General features: G+C 38.7%; 1 protein-coding gene across 1 annotated transcript in view; it reads right to left on the reverse strand.

Moving 5' to 3' along the window:
* Nucleotides 1-319: 319 nt before the first annotated feature.
* The window catches only part of LOC143639726 (uncharacterized), a 50,291-nt gene continuing 23,730 nt past the window's right edge, over nt 320-26,880 (reverse strand). The window contains exons 2-7 of the mRNA XM_077107769.1: nt 3,149-3,275; nt 2,917-2,977; nt 2,236-2,310; nt 1,026-1,782; nt 557-941; nt 320-498 (exon numbers count right to left, since the gene is read on the reverse strand). Of these exons, the coding sequence (XP_076963884.1) occupies nt 320-498; nt 557-941; nt 1,026-1,782; nt 2,236-2,310; nt 2,917-2,977; nt 3,149-3,275 (1,584 nt within the window). The remainder of the gene's footprint in view (nt 499-556; nt 942-1,025; nt 1,783-2,235; nt 2,311-2,916; nt 2,978-3,148; nt 3,276-26,880) is intronic.

Below are 26,880 nucleotides of genomic sequence, written 5' to 3' on the forward strand. Positions count from 1 at the left end.
ACTATGTGTTCTTCAATGTGTGTAAAGTTGAGGTGATGTAGCAAAGGCCATTTCACATTTTTGATATTTATACAGCTTCTCTCCAGTATGCAATTTTTCATGTTGGTGAAGGTTAGAGGATGTAGCAAAGACTTTACCACATTGTTGACATTCATAGGGCTTCTCTCCAGTATGTGTTCTTAAATGATTTTGAAGGTAAAAGGACCGAGTGAAGGCTTTGCCACACTGTTTACATTCATATGGCCTCTATCCAGTATGAGTTCTTTTATGTGTTTGAAGGTGAGACTACTGAGTGAAGGCTTTTCCACACTGCTCACATTTAGGGCCTCTCTCCAGTATGTGTTCTTAAATGATTTTGAAGGTAAGAGGACTGAGTGAAGGCTTTTCCACACTGCTCACATTCATAGGGCTTCTCTCCAGTATGCGTTCTTCTATGTTTCTGAAGGTCAGAGAACTGAGTGAAGGCTTTGCCACACTGCTTACATTCATGGAGATTATCTTGTATGAGTTCTTACATGTACTTGAAATTGACAGGATCTAGAAAAGGCTTTTCCACATTGTTTGTATTCATAGGACTTCTCTCCAGTATGTGTTCTTTTATGGTTTAGAAGACTAGAGGACTTAGTGTAGACTTTGCCACACTGATTACATGCATAGGGCTTCTCTCCAGTGTGAATTCTTCCGTGTCTGTAAAGATCACAGGATCTAGCAAAGGCTTTTCCACACTGCTTACATTCATAGGGCTTATCTCCATTATGTGTTCTTTTATGGTTTAGAAGATGAGAGGACTGAGTGAAGGATTTGCCACACTGATTACATGCATAGGGCTTCTCTCCAGTGTGAGTTCTTCCGTGTCTGTTAAGATCACTGGATGTAGCAAAGGCTTTTCCACACTGCTTACATTCATAAGGCTTCTCTCCAGTATGTGTTCTTCTATGTTTCTGAAGGTAAGAGAACTGAGTGAAGGCTTTGCCACACTGCTTACATTCATGGAGATTCTCTCTTGTATGAGTTCTTACATGTACTTGAAATTGACAGGATCTAGCAAAGGCTTTTCCACATTGTTTGCATTCATAGGGCTTCTCTCCAGTATGTGTTCTTTTATGGTTTAGAAGATGAGAGGACCGAGTGAAGCCTTTGCCACACTGATTACATTCATAGGGCTTCTCTTCAGTGTGAATTCTTACATGTCTGTAAAGATCACAGGATCTAGCAAAGGCTTTTCCACACTGCTTACATTCATAGGGCTTCTCTCCAGTATGTGTTCTTTTATGGTTTAGAAGATGAGAGGACCGAGTGAAGCCTTTGCCACACTGATTACATTCATAGGGCTTCTCTTCAGTGTGAATTCTTACATGTCTGTAAAGATCACAGGATCTAGCAAAGGCTTTTCCACACTGCTTACATTCATAGGGCTTCTCTCCAGTATGTGTTCTTTTATGGTTTAGAAGATGAGAGGACCGAGTGAAGCCTTTGCCACACTGATTACATTCATAGGGCTTCTCTCCAGTGTGAGTTCTTCCGTGTTTGTAAAGATCACTGGATGTAGCAAAGGCTTTTCCACACTGCTTACATTCATAGGGCTTATCTCCATTATGTTTTCTTTTATGGTTTAGAAGATGAGAGGACTGTGTGAAGAATTTGCCACAGTGATTACATGCATAGGGCTTCTCTCCAGTGTGAGTTCTTCCATGTCTGTAAAGATCACTGGATGTAGCAAAGGCTTTTACACACTGCTTACATTCATAAGGCTTCTCTCCAGTATGTGTTCTCTGGTGTATTCTGAATAAACAGGGATGAGCAAATTGTTTCCCACATACCTTGCATTTAAAATGTGTATTCCCACTGTGCCTTATCGTGTGAGTTGGAAGACTTGTGAGTGTAATGAAGGTTTGATCATCTTGTTTATATTCATAGAATTTCTTTCCAGAATGAGTTTCTTCATGTCTCCTCAAAAAATATGGGAAAGGAAAGGCTTTCCCAGATACCTCACATTTAAAAAATTTGCCTCCACTGTGTGTTCTCATGTGTCTTTGAACAGCTGGGAGAGAAGAAAAGGCTTCACAACATTGTTGACCTTCATGGGGCTGCCATCCATGAGTTTTTTCATGTCTTTGAATGTCCCTGGGACAACTGATGATTTTCCCACATACTGTACTTTCATAAGGTTCATCTGCAGATTGTATTAACATTTGTCTCTGAACACTTTCAAGAGAAACCAGAGATTGCCTGTACTGTTTAAATTCACATGGCTTCTCTTCACATTCCTCATGCTTGTAGAATTTGACTCCAGAGTGAGAATTGGTCTTCCTATAAAGGAATGAAGGACATATGAAGTCTTTTGCACACATGATGCAGTCATTGGGACTTACTCTATTAAACTATTTCTATGTCCAGTTGAAAATTGGAATCTCATTGAAAGTTTCCTCAAACTATCTTCTTTGCCTTTTAATTTCAAGATATAACTTCTTTGAAGAACGATACTCACAGTATCAGTGCTTATTTCATGCATGATTTTCTATTGATTTAGAGGTTTTAGACTGACATTACTACTAACATCAGGTAAAGGATAGAATAAGCTATCAATACTACTAACATCAGGAAAAGACTAGGTTTTCTGACTTGTACAAAGTGCCTAAATCTAAGGAAATTGAAATAAAGTAATCTTTTTCAACATAGCTTCCTTATGGCTAATATCCAAAGAGTGTTATTCACATACACAATTTCATACCACTTTTTGCATGTGAACAACTTTGAAAACACTGAACATCTTTTACAGTGATGTAAATATTTTTGGTAAAAAATTTAAGAAAATATGTACATTTCAACTTGTGCATATATCTTTGGTTGGTTTGTTTTAAAATTTATATGATATTCTCAGATTCCCTCCAGGATTTTACTTGTGAGTATAATTACCTTAGATTGTTTCCAGAATTTTTGATCTGATCTTCAATGTCCTTGTCATTCCATCTGTTTTCTAAAATGACAAACCAGAAAAATCTTTTATAAATTTTGAGGAGCTAGTAATGCCTTTACGTGCTCTTTATGCTAAATAATTCACCAACTGATTGCCTTTTCAAATTCTACATAAATGACCAAAATCTTCATGAGTTCTCTAGTTGATTAATAAAAGAATCATCAATATTACCTATAAATGCCAGGTTTCTGAAGACTTCCAGCATCACGTCTATGTAAAGGTTCTTCTGAGATAGATCCAGCAAATCCCACTCTTCCACGGTGAAGTTCACAGCCACATCCTCAGAGGTCACTGAGATCTTAAAAATGTCACAAATGTGTATTGTAGTCCAGAATAGACTGACAGCTTGATAAATCTATACTTAACATGCATGCTATTCAGATGATTCTCTGACCTCCTGATTAATTCTATAATTTGGTTCATCAAATCTTTGTGGCACTCAATTCTTCTCAGACATTCCACCACTTGAACTGGGCCACTAGGAAGGCAAAAAGAAAGTGTTTTATACCCTTCCTTTGGTAAGTTCACAGTAAGTAAGGTGGGCTCCTGGGTCACCCCTCACTTCTGGGTTGGTTGAACCTCTATTACACATCCTAAAAATGTTCTGTGAAATACAGAACTTATATTAGCACTCCTAATAGCACTTACACTTAGAAAAGAAAGACAACTTACTAGAAAATTGCTAGAGTCATGGAAAACAGCATGTGAGAGCAAATTATCCAACCACAGTGTTTCACTGCACCTACACAGTTAACATAGACAACATGGTATTTACTCATCTCTTGAAACTCTCTGAAAGTCCATTGTTCTATCTAAAAAGAAATTCCTAGAATCAGCCCCACTCACAACTTCTAGGTATGGGTCACAAAGAAACTTCTCTCATAGACAACATGAAGACAAACTTTCAAACAGGTTGTCGGAATTTGTGAACTGGGGATTGAGCTCATCTATGTGATTACAGCAAGAGAGCAACAGGAAGTTTGAAGGTGCTTTATCCAGATAAAGACTTTAGTCAACTAGTAAACAAGTACAATAATTAATAAACACAAAAATTTGATAATTTCTTGTGGTCACTTTCAAAGCAGAATTGTGTAATGGAAAGATCGCAGGTGTCTTATAAATACCTCAATGGAACAAAGATGTCACCTTGTCCCAACAACAACCTTATAAAGTTTTATGAGACTCAAAACGGTCTTCTTAATAAACAACAGGAACTACTATTCTAAATCTCATAGCAACAATGTATGTCCAACAGTTGAAAAACTCTTATGAACAGCAGTCAGTTCACTACCATAGGAACATTCATGTACCTCACAGCCACGTTCTGAACAAAACTCTTTGAGCAAGGATGGATACATGTAAAATGGATGTTTGTTGTGAAACAGTTTACTCATGCCTGTAATGATGCTGGTGCAAACAAACCTAAGGTAAAAGCATTTCCAGATTGTGGTAAAGCAGCAGGGTTGCAAACCAGAATCATCATCTATCTAACACAGTTTGGGTGTGAAACAGGTCACTCCATGTACATCTGTGAGAATGCTGTGATGAGTGCACAATGACAGAAAAGCCAAAAAGATTATCTACCAGAATGTGCCCCTGCCACTGATACACAACCATACTCAAAGACTTACAACAGGTGACCTCCTGAGCAGCATAGTATCAGCAGAGGTGAGCAAGAGACCCAGAGGAAGCTTTCAATGTGCTGGCCTTCAAAGCATGAAAAGATCACAGACACCAGGTGTCTTGGATACAGATCACAATGGTGGTCCAGGCAAACTGGAATCTAGTTGGCAAAAGGCATGACATACCACTATTCTGAAGAAAAAAATCCATTTATTATACATTCACATGTGAAAGACTCAAACACTTTTAAGATGCTTACAAAAGGATGAAACTATTTATTTATTTATTTATTTATTTTGCTAGGGCAAAATAAAAGAAAAAAAGATAAGCAGAGATTGAACCCATGGCACTTAACCACTGAGATACATGCTCAGCATACTTTTCATTTTAAGGCAGTACTCACTAACTTGTTCAGGGCCTAGTAGGTGGCGGCGGTTAGCATCTAAATTAATGATTCTCCTCCTTGAGCCTCCCCAGCTGCTGGGATTACAGGCAGGCACCCCTGCACCAGTGAAAATTTAGTTTTTTTGAACAATAAGATAAACAATTTTGTAAAAATAATATGCAGTAAATAGAAGGATAAGCATGCATACCACAATGATACAACAGGGAGTCTGGAAATATCACAGTACTGCAATGAAATAAAACAGAACAGAAAGCCTGGAAATATTCTGATTCTGTCATAAGCTAGAAGGTAATACAACCCCAAAATAACCTAACACAAATATAGCCTATTGATCTTCAAAGAAACAAAGTCATTTACACCCAAGATTGAAGTGGTTCCAGGGAGAGAGAGCTGCTCCACACATACCTCCAGAGAAAAGTGGAAACACAAGAAGAACCATCAGAACAAGAATTTAATCATGGCCAAATGCCCTGAAAGGATCCCAACAGCTCCATAAAGCAGTCACAAGGAAGAATGGAGGAAGCAAAGTGTGACCTTCTCTAGCCCTTCAGAAGAGCAGCAAGCAAAGTGTGACCTTCTCTAGCCCTTCAGACTGACCCTCTAGGGTACAGGACAGAGGCCTGACATCCCAATGTGAGAGCATGGTCACTGTCTCCAGAGTGCACACAGCAGATCTGATGTAAGTTTGGCCAATTAATACTAAAATCATTATGGAACTATATTAATGTATAAAACAAACTCTCCCTCTTCTATTTCAGAAGTGATCATTTTGAAAAATAAGCAGAAATTCCTTAAAAGAAATTAAGTAAACAAACAGCCTGCATTAGAAAAGTATAGCAAATCATTGTTTACTCTCTCAACCATCAACTAAAATCTGATTAAAATGAAGCTTCAGAGGGAGACCAGACTCCAGAATTCCTGGGTTAAAGTTTATATTTATGTATTTGTTTGTTTATATTTTATACCAATGATTGAAAACAGGGGTACTTAACAAATGAGCAATTTTAAAATATTATTTCTAATTTGAGAAAAAAATTCTAAGTAGCTCAGCACCTAAGTTGTTGAGGATGGCTTTGAACTTGGGATCCTCTTGTGTAACACTATTCAGTGGCTGCGATTACATGTATGTATCACTGTGTCAGCCATAGGCTAAACTTCACAAATAATTGTCTGGAATTATTAATGTGCATGGACCTGAAACAAAGCAGAAACATACAAAACTGTCCAGAACAAGGAAGACTCTGCAGTTACACTTTGAGACATCACCACAAGTCTGTAGGGTCTGACACCACACAGCAAAGCAGCAGACAGCAGGGCTTCACTGGCCATTCAACAACAGCAAAACACACAGCCTTCTCAGGATCACAGCAACACTCCCCAGAATAGGCCACATTCTGAGCCATAAGCCTCACCTCAGCAAGTGTGCAACACCAGTGAACTCCTAAGTATGCCCAAAGAACAGGGGAGCTAAGCAGAAATGAGATCAGAAGCAGCTGGAAAGCCTCCAGGAAATGGGAGATGCAACACAGGACTCTAAACAGACTCAGGAGAAAGAGGTGATGCAAGGGAAAACTTGACCTTGTTTAGAAAAAAATGAAATGTAAAAGTCCAACATGGGAAACAGCACAGATGTTGTGTCAGTGGTATCTCCAGTATCCAAAACATTATCTAAAAAGCAATCATTAAACCTCAACTTAAGAAAACCAGAGAATGAAAACCAAGGTAAGTGTAAATTAAGCACAGGCAAATAACATAAAGGGTATTGATGAAACCACAATCAGGAAGTCAGCAGTCTGCAAAACCAAATTCTTCATGGAGATCAGCATCACTGATAAACTGATAGGAGGATAAGGAAACAGTGCACAAGGGTGAGGTTATGGCTCAGTAAAGAGCTTGCCTAGCACCAGTGAAGCACTGGGTTCAATCCTTACCACCACATCAAAGGAAGTAAATAAGACTAAGGTATGAGAAATACTATGACATTAAAGTAAGAAGACAACAGAGGACAGAGAAACTACACATTAGAATTAAAAGAGCCATTGTTACCATTCATGGGCACTTCAAAAATATCATGAACATGTGCTCGATAAAATTAGATAACTTAGAGGAACTGGCCCAATACTTTGAGAGAAACAATCTCTCTCCTTTTTTATTTTAAATTTTTTTTAATTGGTTGTTCAAAACATTACAAAGCTCATGATATATCATCTTTCATACATTTGACTCAATTGGGTTATGAACTCCCATTTTTACCCCAAATACAAATTGCAGAATCAATCCAGTGGCGCAATTGGTTAGCGCGTGGTACTTATGAGAAACAATCTCTTATAACTTACACAGAAGTGCAAATACACAAAACAGATGAGCCCATGCCTACTGAAGAAACTGACTCAATAACTGATTACTATCCAAAAGAAAACATAGGGACTCCCAGCATCACCAGTTGCTGTGTGCACATGGAGGACTGAGCTAGCTTGCAATAAACACTTCTTTGCTGCTTAAAAACAAAAACAAAAACATAAGGCTCTGATACATCATACAGGCTTCCAAAAGGCAAATAGGAATAACCACCAATTTTCTACATTTCTTTTCTACCATGAAGATGCAGAGAAAACAACCTCCAGTTTCTTCTGAGGCACATGTTACAATACTAACAAAATAAACACGATTAAATAAGGGAGCTATGAATTTCTCTCATGGTTATAAAAGCAAAATACCTCCACAAACATTACTTAACTAAATACAAAATGAGTAAAAAGGATCATACAACAATTCCAAGAGAGAATTATTACACCTATGCAAGGTTGATTAAAAATTTAAAAACTAATTAACATCATCCATCACAATAGAAAGCTAAATAATAAATATCATGGTTATATCAATAGTAAAGAAAAAAGTCGAGAATAATGAAGAAATATACTGAAGCTCAGAAAATCACAAATTTCTCTAGAGAGAGACATGAACCTTTACTCTATGTGAAATAAATCAAAGAATCATGAACATCAACAAGATGATATCAGGGTTGTAAAGCACAAGGTTAACAAATAGGAAAATTGTTATACTGACGGCAGCAGCAAGCTGAGCACAGAGGCAATGCCGGGGATCCCTGAACTAGTTGAACTATCTACAGTGACAACAGCCAGGAGAATCCCAGCTTTGTGGCCAGCATGGGCTGTTTTACAAGACTGTCTCTAAATAAATAAATAAACAAATAAATAAATGTACTAAAAATGTAGGTTAATGATAGAGTACCCTTGAGTCCAACACCCAGCACCAGAAAACAAAATATTAGCACAAACATACACCAGTTACATAGCACACATACACACAAAGAAAGAAAGAAAGCAATATTCATATATAAAACTGAAAAAAAAATCTGTATGACAAAAAGTGCAAGTTGTTAAGGAGAGAAGAAAAGACCAGGCAAATATGTGGAGATATTTCATGTTCATATTGGAGAAGCTTCAGTGTAATCATCAATTATTATCAATTTTGTTATGGATTCAATAAAATAAAAATAAAACACCTTTTATGTTTCATTAACAGTCATAAGAGACCCATAACAAAATAAAATAATGAAAAATAATTCCATAGAATGGACATTATCTGAGGTTGAAACTACTAAAAGGCTACAATCATCAAGACAGTGGTATTTTGCACAGTAGAAGTATACTCCACTGGTATTTAACAAATAAGCCAAGGAGAAATGCAAAATATACTTTCTAGAAAAGTGTTGGCAAAGCACCTGTACATTAGCATGAAAAGAAATGGAGAATAGTTCCTTCACAAATGTCAAAAATTCAGCTCTCAGTGGAGACTCAGTTTACAAAAATGACACAGAGTTGGAGCTGCAGCTTTAGCAAAGCACCTGGCAGGCACTTAGGAGGCTGTGGATTCTCTACCTAGCACCAAAATATTGCCTATACATCCTCCAACTAAATTCAAAATTTAGAACTTCATAAAAATAACACAGAAGTACTTACAAACAAATATGGACTTGGCATGAAAGCTTCATATGCAATATGAAAAACATGATCTGTGAGTGAAACACTAGTAAACAGAACTTTATCAAATTGAAGTTTCCATTTTTCAAAAGATAAACTTAAGAGAATAAGAAGACAAGCAGAAAAACTGGAAAAATGTTTTTAGAACACATAATAACAATGGACTGGTGTTCAACATACATGAACAACAACTTAGTAAGAAAGCAAGCAACCAACTTAAAACTGGGCAGAAGGTCTGAAGAGAACTCACACAGGCAGCACAGAAAGACAGTGAAAACATAAATCATCAAGAACTCTTTCCCTGCTCATGTGAATGGAAAGGGAACAGATACTTTGGAAGATACTCATGTGCTTACAAAATCAATATTGTGCACTCTACAATTAACTCAGGGGCACCTTTCAAGAAGTGAATGGAAAAACTACAATGTTACTACACAAAGAATATCACACATAAAATGAGCTCTCCAGCCTGGAAAGATACAGCACCCTTCAATGCAGACTGGTAAGTGAAAGAAGCCAGTCTCAAATGGCCAAATGCAGTAAGACTCCAAGTCGACATAGTTCCATACCTTATGGAGGAAATAGCATGACAATGGGTGCCAGAGACTTAGGGCATGTGTAGAGAGGAAATATTGAAAAGTAAGAAGTGATAAAAAGAAGAATCACAAATTCTCAGAGCAGTGAATCTCTTCTGTATGACCTTGTCATGTAGAATACATGACACACACAAGGATATCACAAAGAGGAGGACACCTAAGGTCATGTATGATTTGGACTAATGATAATGTGTTGCTTCATTCCCACTCTTCATCAAATACACTCAACTGGATCATTAACATCCTACACCAATGCCAGATGTTGAAAACAGTGGAGACTATAAGTTGGATACAAGGGGTGTATGATACTATGTGTAATGGTTCACCTGAATTGTCGCCTTGATTGGATTCAGAGATGCTGATGATAATGAAACTTTTGAGTGGTTCTATCAGGGTGTGGCTAGGAGTGACTGCCATGTGGGATACCAAAGTGGAGAATTTCCTTAGATGTGGGCAACGTCAACTAAATAGGATGATGGCTTGGATGGAATAAAAGTTGGAAGAACAAGGCAGCAGCATCAGAGCAAGCTGGATTCTTTTCGGATGGCTTTCCTCTGCTGCTGTGATCACCTGAACATATCAGACTTTCCCTTCTTCACTCTTCCAAAGCAGATTCTGCCAGGATATTTCCAGGGGGTGTCCAAAATCACTGGATCACAGACTAGGGTACCACCATCAAACCATTTGGTTCTGAAGCTTAAGTATCTTGGACTACACATCTTCTACTTCTATAGCTCTCAAGCCTGAAGATGACCACTGTGGACTATCCAGCTTCTGGTCATGTAACACAATCTAATAAATATCCTTTTAAAATTATACTTCCTCTCCATTCTGTTCATCTAGAGAACCCACTACACTACAAAAGCCTACAACTACTCTAAGAAATGAACTTAATTTAATAAACAAGTGGATAAAACATCATACCATGGAGTATTCAAAAATTATACAAAAGAATTAATATTACATAATAGATACATTTTCCATAATAATGCAAGAACAAAGGAAAGTGGATCTCACACAGACACACACACACACAAACACACACTATGGAGAAAAGAAATAAAATGGAGTTTCAATACTGTTTTCATCTAGAAAAATGGATAAAATATTTTTAAAAGTCATTATAATGGGATTCATCCCAGGGATGTAAGGCTGCTTCAACACACAGAAATCAAGAAACATAATTCATCCTATTAATAGAATTAAACACAAGAATCATATGATCTCTCAATGTATGTAGAAAAAAGCAATTGACAAAATACAGCACAACTTCATGTTCAAAACACTACAGAAAATAGGGACAGTAGGAACACACCTCAACATTGTAAAACTATATCTGCTAAACACAAGGCCAGAATCATTCTAAATGGGAAAAAATGAAAGCATTATTGATGAAAACTGGAGAAAGATAAGCGTTTACTTTTTCACCACTTTTATTCAACATCATCCTTGAAACTCTAGTTAGAGCACTTAGAAGAAAAGAAATTAAAGGAATACAAATAGGTAAACAAGAACTCAAACTATCAATATTTGCTAATGATATGATTATATATCTAGAAGATCCAAAAAATTCCACGAGAAAATGTCTAGGTTTAATAAATGAATTCAGCAAAGTAGCAGGATATAAAATCAACACCCATAAATCAAATGCATTCCCTTACATCAGCAATGAATCTTCTTAAAGAGAAATTAGAAAAACTACTCCACTCACCATAGCCTCAAAATTAAACAAAATACCTGGGAATCAATCTAACAAAAGAGGTGAAAAACCTCTGATTTAAAATATACAATACTAAAGAAAGATATTGAAGAAAACCTCAGAAGATGGAGAGACATCCCAAGATCCTGGATAGGCAGAATTAATATTGTCATATGGCCATACTACCAAAAGTGTTATGCAGATTAATACAATTCCTATTAAAATCCTAATGGAATTCTTCATAGAAAAAGAAAAAGAAAACGTGAAATTTATTTGGAAAAATAAGAGACTCAGAATAGCTAAAGCAATCCTTAACAAGAAAAGTGAAGCAGGAGGCATCACAATACCAGACCTTAAAATACACTACAGAGCTATAGAAACAATAACAACAACAACAAAAAAAGCTGCAAAATATTGGCATCAAAATAGATTTGTAGACCAATGGTACAGAATTGAGGACACAGACACAAACCCACTTAAATATAGTTATCTCATACTAATCTAAGGTGCCAAAAACTTTCAGTGGAAAAAACAGAGCCTATTCAACAAATTGTGCTGGCAAAAAGGGAAAAACATATGTAGCAAAATGAAATCAAACCACTATCACTCAATTTGCACAAAAATCAACTCAAAATGGATCAAAGACTTAGACACTAAATCAGAGATTTTGCGCCTAACTGAAGGAAAAATTGGCCCAAATCTTCACACATTAGCCTAGGATCTGAGTTCCTTAACAAGAATCCTAAAGCACAAGAAGTGAAATCAAGAATTAATCAATGGAATAGATTCAAATTAAAAAGCTTCTTCTCAGCAAAGGAAACAATAATAACAAACACCAAAAAACCAATAACCAAATCAAAAAGGGCAAAGGAAATGAACAGATATTTCACAGAGGAAGAAATGCAACTGATCACCAAATATATGAAAAAAAGTTCAACATCCCAGGTAATTAGAGAAATTCAAATCAAAACTACTCTAAGATTTCATCTCAGTACTGTCAGAATGACAATCATCAAGAATTCAGGCAACAATAAATATTGGTGAGGATGTGGGGAAAAAGGTACACTCATACAATGCTGGTGGGACTGCAAATTGGTGCAACCACTATGGAAAGCGGAATGGAGATTCCTGAAAACTGGGAATGGAACCACCATTTGACCCAGCTATCCCTCTCCTCAGTCTATACCCAAAGGACTTAAAATCACCATATAGAGAGTGATGCAGTCATGTCAACGTTTATAGCAGCTCAATTCACAATAGCTAGATTATGGAACAACCTAGGTTTCCCTCAATAGATGAATGGATAAAGAAAACGAGGTACACATATTTAATGGAATATTACTGAACTTTAAAGAAGACTGAAATTACGCCTTTTGCCAGTAAATGGTTGAAGTTGGACAATATCATGTTAAGTGAAATTAGTCAATTCTATAAATCCAATGGCCAAATGTTTTCTCTAATATGTGGATGCTAATTTACAATAAAGTCAAGGGGGGGTGGTGCTAGGGAAAAATAGTGTTACCTTAGATTAGGTAGAGGGAAGTGATGGGAGGGAAGAAGAGGGGATGTGGGGATGGGAAAGATAGAAGAAAATAAACATTGTTATTGTATGTATATGTGTGACTACATGAACAATATGTTCTGCAAGATGTACACCCAGAAAAATGAGAAGTTATTTCCCATCTATGTATAATACACCAAAGTATATAAATGCATCCTACTATCATGTATAATTAAAACAAATTTTTAAAAAATTAAAAAATATGTAAACTACTTTCTACAGATATGGTGGTCAGTGCTTTTAATGCTAACAGCTTGAGAAGCTGAGGCTGGAGGATCACAAATTTCAGGATAGGCTGGGTAACATAGCCAGATGCTGTCTTATAATAAAATATATAAAAGGGCAGGAGATGAAGAACAGTAGAATAAATCAGACATTATTACCCTATGTGCATATATAACTACATGATCGGTATGAATGTACATTATGTACTACCAGAAAATGAGAAGTTACACTCTATTTATGTATGATGTGTCAAAATGCATTTTACTGTCATGTATAAGTAATGAAAATCAAGTAAAATAAGTAAATAATTTTCTGCAAAAACCAACAAAACAAACAAAAAGGGCTGGGGATGCAGCCCAAGATTCAGTATCCCTAGTACAAGTAACCAACTGCTTTATTTTCTTTAAAACAGTTATTTTACCCATTCATGGGATGTGCCAAGTGATTTTTATTTACCCTCAAGTATGATATTCAGAAACAGAAAACAAATGCTTTCAAAAGTGTTATTCTTGCCAGGGATACTGGAACAGGCCTATAATCTCAGGGACTCAGGAGGCTGAGGAAGGAGGATCACAAGTTGAAGGACAGTGTACAAAACACCTGGAATAAGATCTCAAAAATTTAAAAAGAGGGAAAAAAAATGGGTGGCTGGGATGTCTCGGAGAAAGCTTCCCTAGTTTTGATCCCCAGTTCAAAAACAAAATATTCTTTCCAATATTTCTCTAGAGGAAAAGTGAAAATTAATAGACTGTGTCCATTTGAAACACAGGGGAAGACCAGATTTTTATGATGGGAAGTGGAAAAGATGGGGCATTTTAGAACGCAGGAGGCAACTGCAATTTGAAAGACCTACAGCAGCTTTCAGAGGAACTAAACTGGGGGAAGGAAAGTGGATTTGGGATCCTGCTTCCTACACATTTGGAAGAGTGGGTGCGGGACACCAGCAGGGAGGGGAGGGGAAGCTGGGGACCTGAGACGCCCATTCAACAATGAAAGCCAAGGGACAGGTCCCAGGGCCACCTGCCAGCGGGAACTGGGCCTCATGCTCCCCAGCTGACCTCAGGGACTGGATACCCAGCCGAATCCTCGGGGCCAGAGAGCAGAAGCCCAGGGCCATGGCCATGGAGGACTAGGCTGCACCCTCTGCACCAACCTTGGGCACCCAACATCCAGCTCACACTGCGGGACCAGCGGCAGAGGCTTAGGGTCAGCCGCCAGGAGGTGACTTCAAGGTTCTTGCATCCAGCCCAACCCCCAGGACCAGGGGACAGAGACCAGGGCAACCTCCAGAGGAGACTCTGCCAGGCTCTGCCACTCACCCGTTTGTGGGGCCCCAAGGCAGGTGCTGACCCCATACCTTCAGCTCTGGGTACAAACTCACCATTTTTGCCTTCCTTGGGGACCCAGAGTTGTCTCTAGGAACCTCTGGGAACCAGAGAAGGAGGGGGCACAGGCTGCTCAGAGTCACCTAGGCCTTTTGGGCAGAGCACGTGGGGCCCGGAAAGGGAGGAGCGTACTTGGTCCGGAAGAAAAGCCCGTGAGATTTCCAAAGCCCGCCCCTTTTCATTGTTGTAGGATCTGATTGGACACTTCCACCCCAGCATCTCTGATGGGCCGCCCTTAGGCACGCCTCTGCATTGTGACTGACAGCTGAGTTTATCCAATCACTACCCCAAACTGGCTAGAGTGGCAGATCCTTGGCCCCAGCCCTTTTCAGGTGCAACTTTTTAGCTAGGCTGAGAACTAATCCAGGTGGGAAACCTTTGATTGGAACCTGGTACAGTTGGTAACATCTGGGATTGAGCTCTGCCTCAGGGAGACTGCTTTCCCAGCATGGGTGATGCCCTGGGTTTTAACCTCACCACAGAAACATACAACAATTAAAACAAACCAAAAGACAAAAAAAAGTGACTTGGGGGAGGCGGAAGCAGGAGGAGCCCAAGGTTCAGGGTCAACATCTACAAACAGAGAGATCCGAGCTTAAAATAAAATAAAGAAGGTTGGGGATCTATTTCAAAGAGCGAGCCCCACAGGGATTATCCCACAGAACCTCAAAGAAAAAGATACCTCTATGCATATATAGTATCAGCTGGTGCGACCTCAGGCAACTCAGCAAGACAGTCTCAAAATTTTTGAAACAATATTTAAAGTTATCAAATATATCACACATGTATGATATCTAAAAATGAAACGAGATTGACAATTATTTCAGTAATTCTCCTCACCTCCTGGCCACTGATCTTAAGAGGAGAGAGCCTGAGCAATTGGTGTTGGTGATTTGGCTCAGTGTTCTCTCCCCAGCAGAATGGGGGTGGAAGGAAGGCAATGTGCCATGGAAATAAAATGGGTGCCTTGTTCTTAATGTAGGTGATCCACATTAAGACTTTGTGAAGTCTTCCACATGTGGCACACTGTCCCAAAATCATTCTACCTAACAATGTCACTCATGGATAAAAGAGGCAGGGAGCTAATTATGAAGAGTCATATTCCCACAAGTGCAGAAGAGTGGCCACATGCCAGTTGAGGGCTGAGAACTCCAGGTGCATTTTTTCCCCCTCTGCGCTGGGTATTGTATCCGTAGCAGGGGCCCTGTAACCCTGAGCTCCATCCCCAGCCCCCCTTTTTATTGTGGTACAAAGAAGGTGGGTGGGAGCATAAATGTAATGGGTTTGAGAATAAAACTCAGGATAGGGACTCCAATTTACTATTGACAAATGAAGAACAAGTCAAATAGGATGATTAGACTGGGCATGGCTGCACACATCTGTAATCCCAGTGGCTCCAGAAGCTAAGGCAGGAGGATTGGCAGGTCATGCCAACATCAGCAATAGCGAGGCAGTAAGCAACTTAGTGAAAACATATCTCTTAAACAAATACAAAATAGGGCCAGTGATGTGACTCAGTAGACAAGTTGCTTTCACTATGGAGAACCATACCCTCTGTGTCACACAGGCTGCTGAATGGAGGTGCAAAACTTGTGCCCAATTGTCAAAATTTTTCTCTTCGTGATTTTTAATGTGTTCCAATTATCAAAATAATTTTTTTTGAGATAAAATTGGACTTGGCAGACACCGACATTACAGCCCTGAGCCTAACTTGTTTTGAAAGCTAAATAACTTATTTTTTCTTTATAGCTGTATTATTAAGAAAAATTATAGAAATAATGTAACAATTATAAGAAATACATGTGCTTCTTTACATTTTGCTTTTAATTTTGGAGATTATGAGGATGCATTTTCTCACCACAGGAACAAAAGCCAGCAATGCTTCTGTGATGATCAAAAAATCTTTATTCTCATTCCTGACGGTATAATTACAAAAAAAATCAATGAATGTATAGACAAGAATCTTATTTTGTAACATCACAATTATTAAAAAAAAAGTGCACTACTAATCCAAGTAATATTAAAATGGATCCAAATATCTTAAGAACCACATGGTGCCTTTGATGGGGCACACCTGTAATCCCAGTGACTGCGAAGGCTGAGTGAGGAGGATCCTGAGTTCAAAGCCAGTCTCAGCAACTTAGCAAGGCATTTTGCAACTCAGTGATTCCCTGTCTGTGAATAAAATACAAAATGTGGCTGGAGATGTGGCTCAGTTGTTGAGTGGCCTGACTTCAATCCCCAGTACAAAAACAAAACAAAACAAACAAACAAACAAACAAAAAACAAAATAAAGTTTATGCAATTATAAGTTATGCATTTATTCTGAGTACATATTTTTTAGGCATTTGAATAACCGATAGTTGTTAATGAATAAAAAAATTAACATGTGTGTCCAAATGTTTAGTTTATATATACATACATAATAATTTTCCTTCAACAAAAAATATATATAACATATATAATCTATATAAACATTTATGTAATGCTCTGCTTTTAGTCATTAGAAATATTTAAGATAAATGTATTTTACTATAAATTTACTTTCAAGAGATAATCAAGTAATTTTAATTCTCAAATGATTGTACACACTTTATAAGATACTAAACAAATATAATTCTGTGTATAGAAATATCCAAGGGCTTTAACTATATTTTCTTTTTTTAAATTTTTTTTATTGCTTGTTCAAAATTACAAAGCTCTTGACATATCATATTTCATACTTCTTTTTTTAATAAATATAACATATACTTTTTTAAGAGAGAGAATTTTACAGAAAGAAAGAATTTTTTAATATTTATTTTTTAGTTTTCAGTGGACACAACATCTTTGTTTGTACGTGGTGCTGAGGATCGAACCCAGGTGAGCGTGCTACCGCTTGAGCCACATCCCCAGCCCTTTAACTATATTTTCTTTTCTTTTTTTTTTTTTAAAGAGAGAGTGAGAAAGGGAGAGAGAGAGAGAGAGAGAATTTTAATATTTATTTTTTAGTTATCGGCAGACACAACATCTTTGTTTGTATGTGGTGCTGAGGATCGAACCCGGGCCGCACACATGCCAGGCAAGCGCGCTACTGCTTGAGCCACATCCCCAGCCCTTTAACTATATTTTCATTGAGATGTTTCTTCTTATCAAAGATTAATAATATTTTTAGATTCTAAGGTTTTCAGAAATTGTTCCAAAGTATAACAAGGAATAATTCTAAAAAACAAAAGATGATAGTTCCACAGAGAGAAAACACATATTGGAGGTCCTAAGCAGAAGAAAGAAATCATCTTTAGGTAAAACATAATTAATGTATTCTAGATTTTAATGATAAAGATATTTTTCTGTATAGAAAACCTTTATACCATTATCTAGACAGATAATATTTAAAAATAAAATAATTGCAAAATAGATTTATATGTAACTGGACTGATTATTAAAAATCTGAAATTATTCAATCTAGGATATTTCAGGATATTTCCCTGATTTTATTACGATGATGTAAGCTAAGATTTTTGTCCACATTCTGACATGACAGAGCTTATTATTAAGCTTATATCTGATGACTCAAGCTGCTTAAGAGAAGGATTAATTTTGGGAAATAGACTCACATCCTTGATTAAACACTAAATATATTAAGCTGCTGACTTAGATTCCAATTTTGATACTTCTCCTTAAATTTGATTGATTCAAAGACACTTCTGATTCTTGTATATTACTTTTGTTTGTTAAATAATTATGAGATTTGAAAAAAACATTTTATGGGGCTGGGGATGTGGCTCAAGTGGTAGCGTGCTCGTCTGGCATGCGTGCGGCCCGGGTTCGATCCTCAGCACCACATACAAAGATGTTGTGTCCACCGAAAACTAGAAAATAAATATTGAAAAATTCTCTCTCTCTCTCTCTCTCTCTCTCCCCCCCCACTCTCTTTTTTTAAAAAAAAGGAAAAAAAAAACATTTTATTAAGATTGATGTTCTCTAAATTAAAGTTCTACGTTGATTTTGAGCAATAAAGTTTGCAAAGCTAGTTGGAAATTCATTGGTATTATATAAGTTCTCTGAATGGACCTATTATTCATTAAAAATATGGTAAGATTTATATACTACTCTATGCACTGAGAATTAACCTTAATCATATTTTCTAAAAGACAATTATGAGACAACTATTTAAATGATAATATTCTGAGATATAGAGATATTTTGAGACCATCTCTCAAAAAAATTGAGGGTTATTTTTAAATTTTTAGGATGAATATACTAGTTTGTATATGGGGAATTTAAAATCATCAATAAAATGTATCTCATTTTCACATTTAGCCACAATTACTATTAGCAGAGAAGGCCTTTAAAAACTGCCTACTAGAAACAAAGATTGAAGGGAACCTCTCAAACTTAATATAGAACAGAATAAATTGAGGGAGATTTTTGAAAAACTTCAAATTCATTTATTAATTCAAAATTTATGTTGGATATATAATCATGCCTAGAAAAATATTATGTGATTACTTAACTAAACTTTGAAATAGAAGACTATCTTAAAATAATTCTAAAAATTTATCTTAACCATGTCCCAGTGACACTAGTAAAAATGGGCCTAATGATTTGTCTGGGACATAAAAAATTCCCTAGGGACACATAGAATCCTACAGGTAAAAAAAATGCCAAGAAAATAATTTTAGTAAGCTTTTAAAATATTCTACCATTTTCACGGAGAGACTTAAAAACACAGTGTAGCATCCTAATTTTGGAGGGGACTGCTCATTTTCAAAAGATGGGCTTATCATCCAGTTAGACCTAGGCATTCCAAGAGGTTTACACAGGTTAATGGAATTCTAGCCAAGTTTAAATATTACACCATAATTAAATGGAGCCCAAACAAACAAATAAATAAAAAAGGTAAATGTACAGAGAGAAATTAAAATGTTAATCTTATCCAAAGAAAAATAAGCTTCCTAGTTAAAAATTTCAATCCTCTTCTAAGTTATAAACAGATTTTAGAGATCTCGAAACATTGAAACAAGGCCTTACTTTGAGCCCCTGTCAACAGTTTATCACTGAGAAAAACAACCCTAAACATAATTCCACCTAAAGTAGTAGGCAAACAGCCACAAAAAAATCATCTTAACAGCCAACAGCAAATTTCAATAAGAAACTTTTAACATGATAGATATTTTCTCAACTTTAATAATATGAAATAATGCCCTAGGTACATTGATATTCTTGAAATCAGTAAAGTCACAGATTATACATGTAACAAGCTAATTTTGCTACATTATATAAATTTATGAAAGATGCTCATAGAGCTATTGCTTTATTCACAAAATTGTTTTAACATATATCCCTCAAGGTTATTGCTATTTGAATGCCACATAAAATTTTAATTATATCACTATCTAAAACAATACTGTTGACTTACTTTTACTCATTGATATTTGAGACACTAACTCTCCTACTTACTAAGTTTGATAATAACAATATTTGTTCACGGGTTCATAGAAAAAAAGATATTAATTTCTCTATTTCATTTTTTATTAATGGTAAAAAACAAAATATCTACTCTAGGCTTATTTAACATATAAACTTCGTATTTTAGATAGATGTTTATATTTTCCTCATGCCCCTAGGAAAAATCACCATTCCTAAGTTATAAAACTTGTCTTACTTCATTCCAAATTACAATAGCTATTTAAGTTTATCTAGAACTAAATTCAAGGTACAAATTTTATATACAACATACTATTTTTATTTTTGGTAATTCTATTAAAGTCAAAATTAAATCTTACATCAGATACAAAATGAATTTCTTTTTTGTCATAGTCCCTTTAAATAACTTTTGTCAAAATTAATGATGACAAATCTTTTCTTAGTATTTAAATACTTGTACTTTTGTTTATTACTTAGCTGATGATACTGTGGCCAATGCCAGGCCTTTACTCAATTTTATTAAATAAAGAAAAGGGGGAGAAAGAACCACATAGGACGCACTAGATCTTACAAATATTTCAAAAATTTTCTTAGCTGTGATGCTGAGAGTCTTACTTCTACTGCATATGATTTAGTAAAGTAATCAGATTTTGCAGGAGAGGTTACACCTCTCATCATAATAATGATTGGAAAGCTTGACACAGAAAGGTAAATTATCAGCTGCAAAATTTAGAGCCCTGAAGCTTCACAGGCTTGTCAGGTATGTAAAAATTATGACCAAAGTCCTATGGACCCATTTCTCAGGTCCACCTTTAATATGCTTTGCAGTGTGGACTGGAAAAGTCCACCCATGTAACCAGATTAATTGTATGGCTTATAATGGTCAGTTATACTTATATGTTGATCCTATGGTAAACAGACTCTCTGCAAGTATCTTTACAGAAGAGGACAGCATATAAGTAAACCAGCAAATTATGCTGGTCTTCAGGAATTAAGACTATATATCTGCACAATTGTCAGACAGATAATTAAAGCAGATTTTTCTGATACAGTCCAGTTATTTACATAACAGATCCAAGAAGGTATTGTTGCCCTAGCACAAATAACCACCTGCTTTATTTTCTTTAAATAAAGTTATTTTATCCAGACATGGGGTGTGCCAAGTGATTATTTATGACAGGAAGTCGAAAAGATGGTGGCATTTTAGAAATGCAGGAGGCAACTGCAATTTGAAAGACCTACAGCAGCTTTCAGAGGAACTAAACTCCTCAGCTGACCTCAGGGACCAGCCCACCCATAGGGACCAGAGAGCAGAAGCCCAGGGCCATGGCCATGGAGGACTAGGCTACACGCTCTGCACCAACCTCGTGCACCCAACACCCAGCTCACTCCACGGGACCAGTGGACAGAAGCTTAGGGTCAGTCGCCAGGAGGTGACTTCAAGGTTCTTGCATCCAGCCCAACCCCAGGACCAGGGGACAGAGACCCAGGGCAACCTCCAGAGGAGACTCCGCCAGGCTCTGCAGCTCACCCGTTTGTGGGGCCCCAAGGCAGGTGCTGAGCCCTGGACACAAACTCACCATTTTTGCCTTCCTTGGGGACCCTGAGTTGTCTCTAGGAACCTCCGGGGACCAGAGAAGGAGGGGGCACAGGCTGCTCAGGGTCACCTAGGCCTTTTGGGCAGAGCACGTGGGGCCCGGAAAGGGAGGAGCCCGGAAAGGGAGGAGCGTACTTGGTCCGGAAGAAAAGCCTGTGAGATTTCCAAAGCCCGCCCTTTTTCATTGTTGTAGGATCTGATTGGACACTTCCACCCCAGCGTCTCTGATGGGCCGCCCTTAGGCACGCCTCTGCATTGTGACTGACAGCTGAGTTTATCCAATCACTACCTAAAACTGGCTAGAGTGGCAGATCCTTGGCCCCAGCGCTTTTCAGGTGAGCCTTTTTAGCTAGGCTGAGAACTAATCCAGGTGGGAAACCTTTGATTGGAACCTGGTACCGTTGGTAACATCTGGGATTGAGCTCTGACTGAGGGAGACTGCTTTCTCAGCATGGGTGATGCCCTGGGTTTTAACCTCACCACAGAAACAAACAACAACTAAAACAAACCAACAAACAAAAAAAGTGACTTGGGGTAGGCGGAGGCAGGAGGAGCCTAAGGTTCATATATATAATTTGTTTTTGAAACCAGGGTTTAACCTGAGGTCTGCCTAAACACTGAGCCAAATTTTTAGCTCTTTTTACTTCATTTCTTTTCTGTTTTTTTTTTTTTTTTTTTTTTTTTTTTTTTTTTTTTTTTTGAGACAGGGTCTTGCTAAATTGTTTAGGGCCTCACTAAGTTGTGAGGCTGGTTTTGAACTTGCTTTCCTTCTAACTCAGCCTCCCTGGTCACTGGAATTACAGGATGTGCCACAGTTCCCGGCAGTGTATTTCTTTAAATGACCCAATGGAAGACAGTAAAACCCAGGTTTTGATCCAGAAGAAGGTATACCTCATAGTACTCAGACAATGAGAAATGAAGGTTGGTAAAAGGACCTTGTGCACCAGAAAATAAAATGCTGACTGTACTGTTTTCTGTGTGCCTTCTCCCACAAACATTTCATCTTGAAAGACCTTCAATAAAACCTGTGCTTTCTCTGTACATTTGTCTCAGTCTTTTGTTATAGCTAAAGCTCATCTCAGAGTTTCATAAACTGACTTCCAGACCACTCATGTGTAATCAAATCAAGCCTTTCTTGAAGCACACCAGTGGCGGCTGACCACAACATAAAGCTGTTTTCCTGATAAGCCCTGAAGAATTGCAAGGGTGCTTCTTATAAACCTGAAAACTACAGAAGGGATGTCTGGGGGTCTGGCAATGCAACAAGCCAGGTTACAGAAGCGGGAGAGTGCAGTCAAGGGGCAGGAAGCCTAACCAATCACGGTTAGCCCAATCCCCCCAGTTACTGAAACAGAGCCTGTCACCCTAGTTACAGAAACAATGCCCCATTAGGTAGTTCCGTGTTCTTAAAGGTTTCTCTAGCAAAAGGAAAAGAACGTCTTGCTCCAGTCATGACCCTTCTACTTGGCACGGTTGTTTCACAGGATGAAGTCATAAAACACAATGGAGTCACATTTGCTCCTACTATCACACTTTTAGGGAACAGAAAGATGACAATGGTGGGAACAGAAGGTTAAGAGAATAATCCTACAAAATGAGACAACTGTACTGACCCCCATATGCATTTTTTGCTACAAAGCGATTTACCTTCAACCCTGCCTGGTCTAAGTAGGCAGGTTACATCACATTCCTCAGCAAACTACTTGTGATCTGCATAGGAAATGCAGGCAGGACTCACCCTAAGAGAAATCAGTTACTTTGCAAGGAGAGATTTTTTTAGACTTTTCACAGGCCAGATTTTTAAAGAAGTTTAATTCGTTGAATAAGAGTCCAATGAGAGGTGGCTGGGGTTGTGGCTCAGCAGTAGAGCACTTGCCTTGCAAGGCCCTGGGTTTGATCCTCAGCACCACATATAAATAATAAATTAAATAAAGTTATTGTATACAGCTACAAAAAATAAAAATAAAGAATCCAATTAGAACTGCTCATCATGAGCCAAGGTGACATAGATTTAGTTGCCATTACAGTGGGTTCTTGAAGTTTGGATGTCACCCTGTGTTCAGTCAAAAGTTAAGTGGTGGACCTGGGCAGGACTTTCTGAAATCTTGTCTGAAACTCCAATAAAACTGGAGTTCAGAAGGGGAACACTCTCCCTCTCCTCTCTGAGAGGACCCAGTCTACACCTTTAGAGTGTCCCCTTCCTCTGTTTCTAGCCCTTCAGTAAGCTCCTGTCTATTATTTGGCAACAAGTCTCAAGTTTTTCTGACTTGATTCCAAGAATTGAGGTTTGAAGGAGGTCTCACACTGCCTCAATATCACAGAAGTTGCCAGGTCTGCAACAAGGTCATCTTTGTGTTAGAACAAGTGAGCATATTTGTCACACATGATGACACATCTCTAGGCCAATACATAAAAATAACTGAAAGAAAATCATTGAAGAAATTTATTGTTTGCAAACAAAAACAAAACAAAGCAAAAATCGAACAGTAGCCTGGAATGGTGGAGGAATGATGGAGTCTGACTCTCCCCCTGCCAGGGGGATCAAAAATACTAGGCCAATCTCAGCATCTTAGCCTCACTGTCTCAGAATAAAACTTCTAAAGGAGCAAGGGATTTAGTTCAGTGTTACAGCACTGCTTGGCTCAATTCCCAGAACACAACACAACAAAATAAAACACCAAGAAAAACACCATGAAGAGAGATAAAGATATTTAAAAAAATAAGGAAATGCAAAGTGAGAAAGGGCAGACATAAATCCAACTACACCAACAGTGACATTATATGGCAATTGACTGGACAATCCTATCCTAAGGTAGAGATCAGCAGACAGAATGAAAACAAGGTCCAATTCCATGCTAGGTACAGGGGTCACTGCTGGGATACAAATGTATAAAGAGTCTGGAAATAAGAGGATGTGAGTCTTACACCATGAAAACAGACACCATGAGTGAGCTCTACTATACTACCTCCCTGACATCAGGAAAAAATATTTCAAAACCAAAATTTATTGAGAGATAACAGCCATGAGACAGGGACACATGAGCTTAAGGTGTTACTGAATGCTCCATCCTCTTTCCCAATGCCAATCAATAGTGAGGTCACAGCTGTGAGATTACAGGGAAAAAAATGGTTTGCTAGCAAAGGAGCAGCACAGTGCAGCGACTCCTATGGAAGAGGCTGTGATTCTGCACATCAGAAGAAACAGTTGACACTTGGGGTGGGGGGATTCATGGATTGAACTCAGGCCACTCTACCACTGAGCCACATCCTCAAACCCATTTTGTATTTTATTTAGAGCCAGAATCTCACTGAGTTGCTTAGCACCTCGCCTTTGCTGAGGCTGGCTTTGCACTCTTAATCCTCCTGCCTCAGCCTCCCAAGTGGCTGGGATTACAGACATCACCACCACACCTGGAACAAAGCAAAATATTCTGTTAATAAGATAGAAAATCCTTATTTTGATATAAATGAGAGTTTAGAGTTCAGCTATTTGGTTTGAGTTTGCTATTGTAGGAGCCCAAAACACATTCCAGTAGACAAAAAGATGGTAGTGTCCACATAATCTTAGATGATCTGGCCTCATGTCCTCCCTGAGATATGAAAGCATCCTATCACATCCCTTCACATTCTTACAAATATGAAAGATTTCAGGGTGAACAGAAAACACAAGCTGACTTTGGCACCTAAAAGAGGGCCTCATGTGTAACAGAAGAGTGGGGTACCATGAGGACAATGGGTGGTGAAGCAATGACAGAATGACAGACATGCCACATCTTCGTTCCATGTGAAGGCTGAGTTCTGGAGGCTGCTCCTGCCAAGGGGAGGGACACACACAGGTCTTGGACTGGGGATCAAGTCCCAGACCACGTGGGTTGCAGATGTGATCTGGGGCTCTGCACAGACCTCTGCAAAACCCATTTCCAGGACAGTGACAATCCCAGGCCTGCCTAAGTCCCTCATCCCCATGTTTCATCAGCCCTTGGGACCCAGAACAAGAAATATGGTGAGAATTGGACCCAACTCTGCCCCAGATCTCAGTTCTGGCTGTTTGGGTGCGTACAGCCTTGAGCTCTGGCCTGTTCAAACAATCGAGTAGGAAGGTGAGACCCAGATGGGTGTCAGGTAGCCCTGCTGGATGACCAGCTTTCCCATGTCAGGACAGCCACAGAGGGCTTGGGGTTGAGGTGGGGCTGTCCTCTGGCAGCAAGGGCAGCACCACAGCCTAGACACAGAAGTTTCCCTGGAGGGGGATTTGGAGTGGGAGGAGAGGACTGAGACTCTGCTGCCCACCCCAGTGCCAGCCCATCCACACTAGATGCCTGGCCAGAAAACACCCCAACAAATCCTGTAAGAGCCCTTGTTTCAGTTTTAAAGTGAAAATTAAAGAGACTGGGTGTGGGAGGCTGCCTTGGTCTGAGGGAAGCTCAGACTACACATGGATTCGAGGAGTCAGACAGCTGACTGGCTCCATCCCTGGCCCCTGTGATGGGTGTGTCTTGCCAGAAACTTGCTTGTCTGTTTGTTGGCTTGTTTTTTTCTTTTCTGTGTAAATGGGGCGATGCTGTGGTCATCAATGTGTTTCTGCCGGGAGAATGAGGCACAATGGGTGTGGAAAGGCAGAGTTTACCTGGGTCAAGTGAGAATGATCCTTAGGAGAAAGAAATTCTGTCCACCTAGAACCTGTGTCCGTGCACCAGCGTCCTAGTCATCTGGGTTTGTACATCATTATGGAACCACTCGAGGAGGATCAGAGGAGGAGGTGACAGCACAGATGTCACTGTGGTGCTCTGGCTGAGGAAACCAGAACTCTGCTAATTGCAAAGCCCTTCCCAGGGTGTCATCTGTCAGAATGACCCAGATGGCTTCAGTCTCAGGCCTTTTGGTTTCCCAGGTTAGTTGATTTGTGGCCTCTTCCACTTGTTGGCAGGTGATGCTTGGGAGCCTTTTCCACATGACAGGGTCACATGTGGTCACTGTTGAATGATGACAGCTGGAGCACAATGAGTTGTGGGGATGAGGAAACTGGCTCACGGCCTGCAGGTCAAAGTCCTGTCAGTGGAAGAAGCTCCTCACACAAGGTCAGGTGCACCCTCTTCCTCAGCAGCAGGTGAAGCTGCGGCCTAAGGAGCTCCAATGAGTCCCTCCAGCTGTGATGAGATGGGAAAACTGGGAGCCTCTTCCTGGGATCCCAGGAAGGTTATGAAAAGAGCACATGTCCCCATCCCTCATCCCTGACAGCCCTTTCCCAGATCCTCTCATTCTGATGAGCCAGGGAAACCTTTAGTTTTCATAACTAGTTGATGCTGTAGTTGGACATGATACTAAAATGTGTCCTCTACAGTTTGGAGTTGTTCTGTAACCTCACTTGCAGTGGAAGCATAAATGAGAGTCAGACTCC

Source organism: Callospermophilus lateralis, chromosome Y (assembly GCF_048772815.1).
Source record: "Callospermophilus lateralis isolate mCalLat2 chromosome Y, mCalLat2.hap1, whole genome shotgun sequence".
Classification (NCBI taxonomy): Eukaryota; Metazoa; Chordata; class Mammalia; order Rodentia; family Sciuridae; genus Callospermophilus; species Callospermophilus lateralis.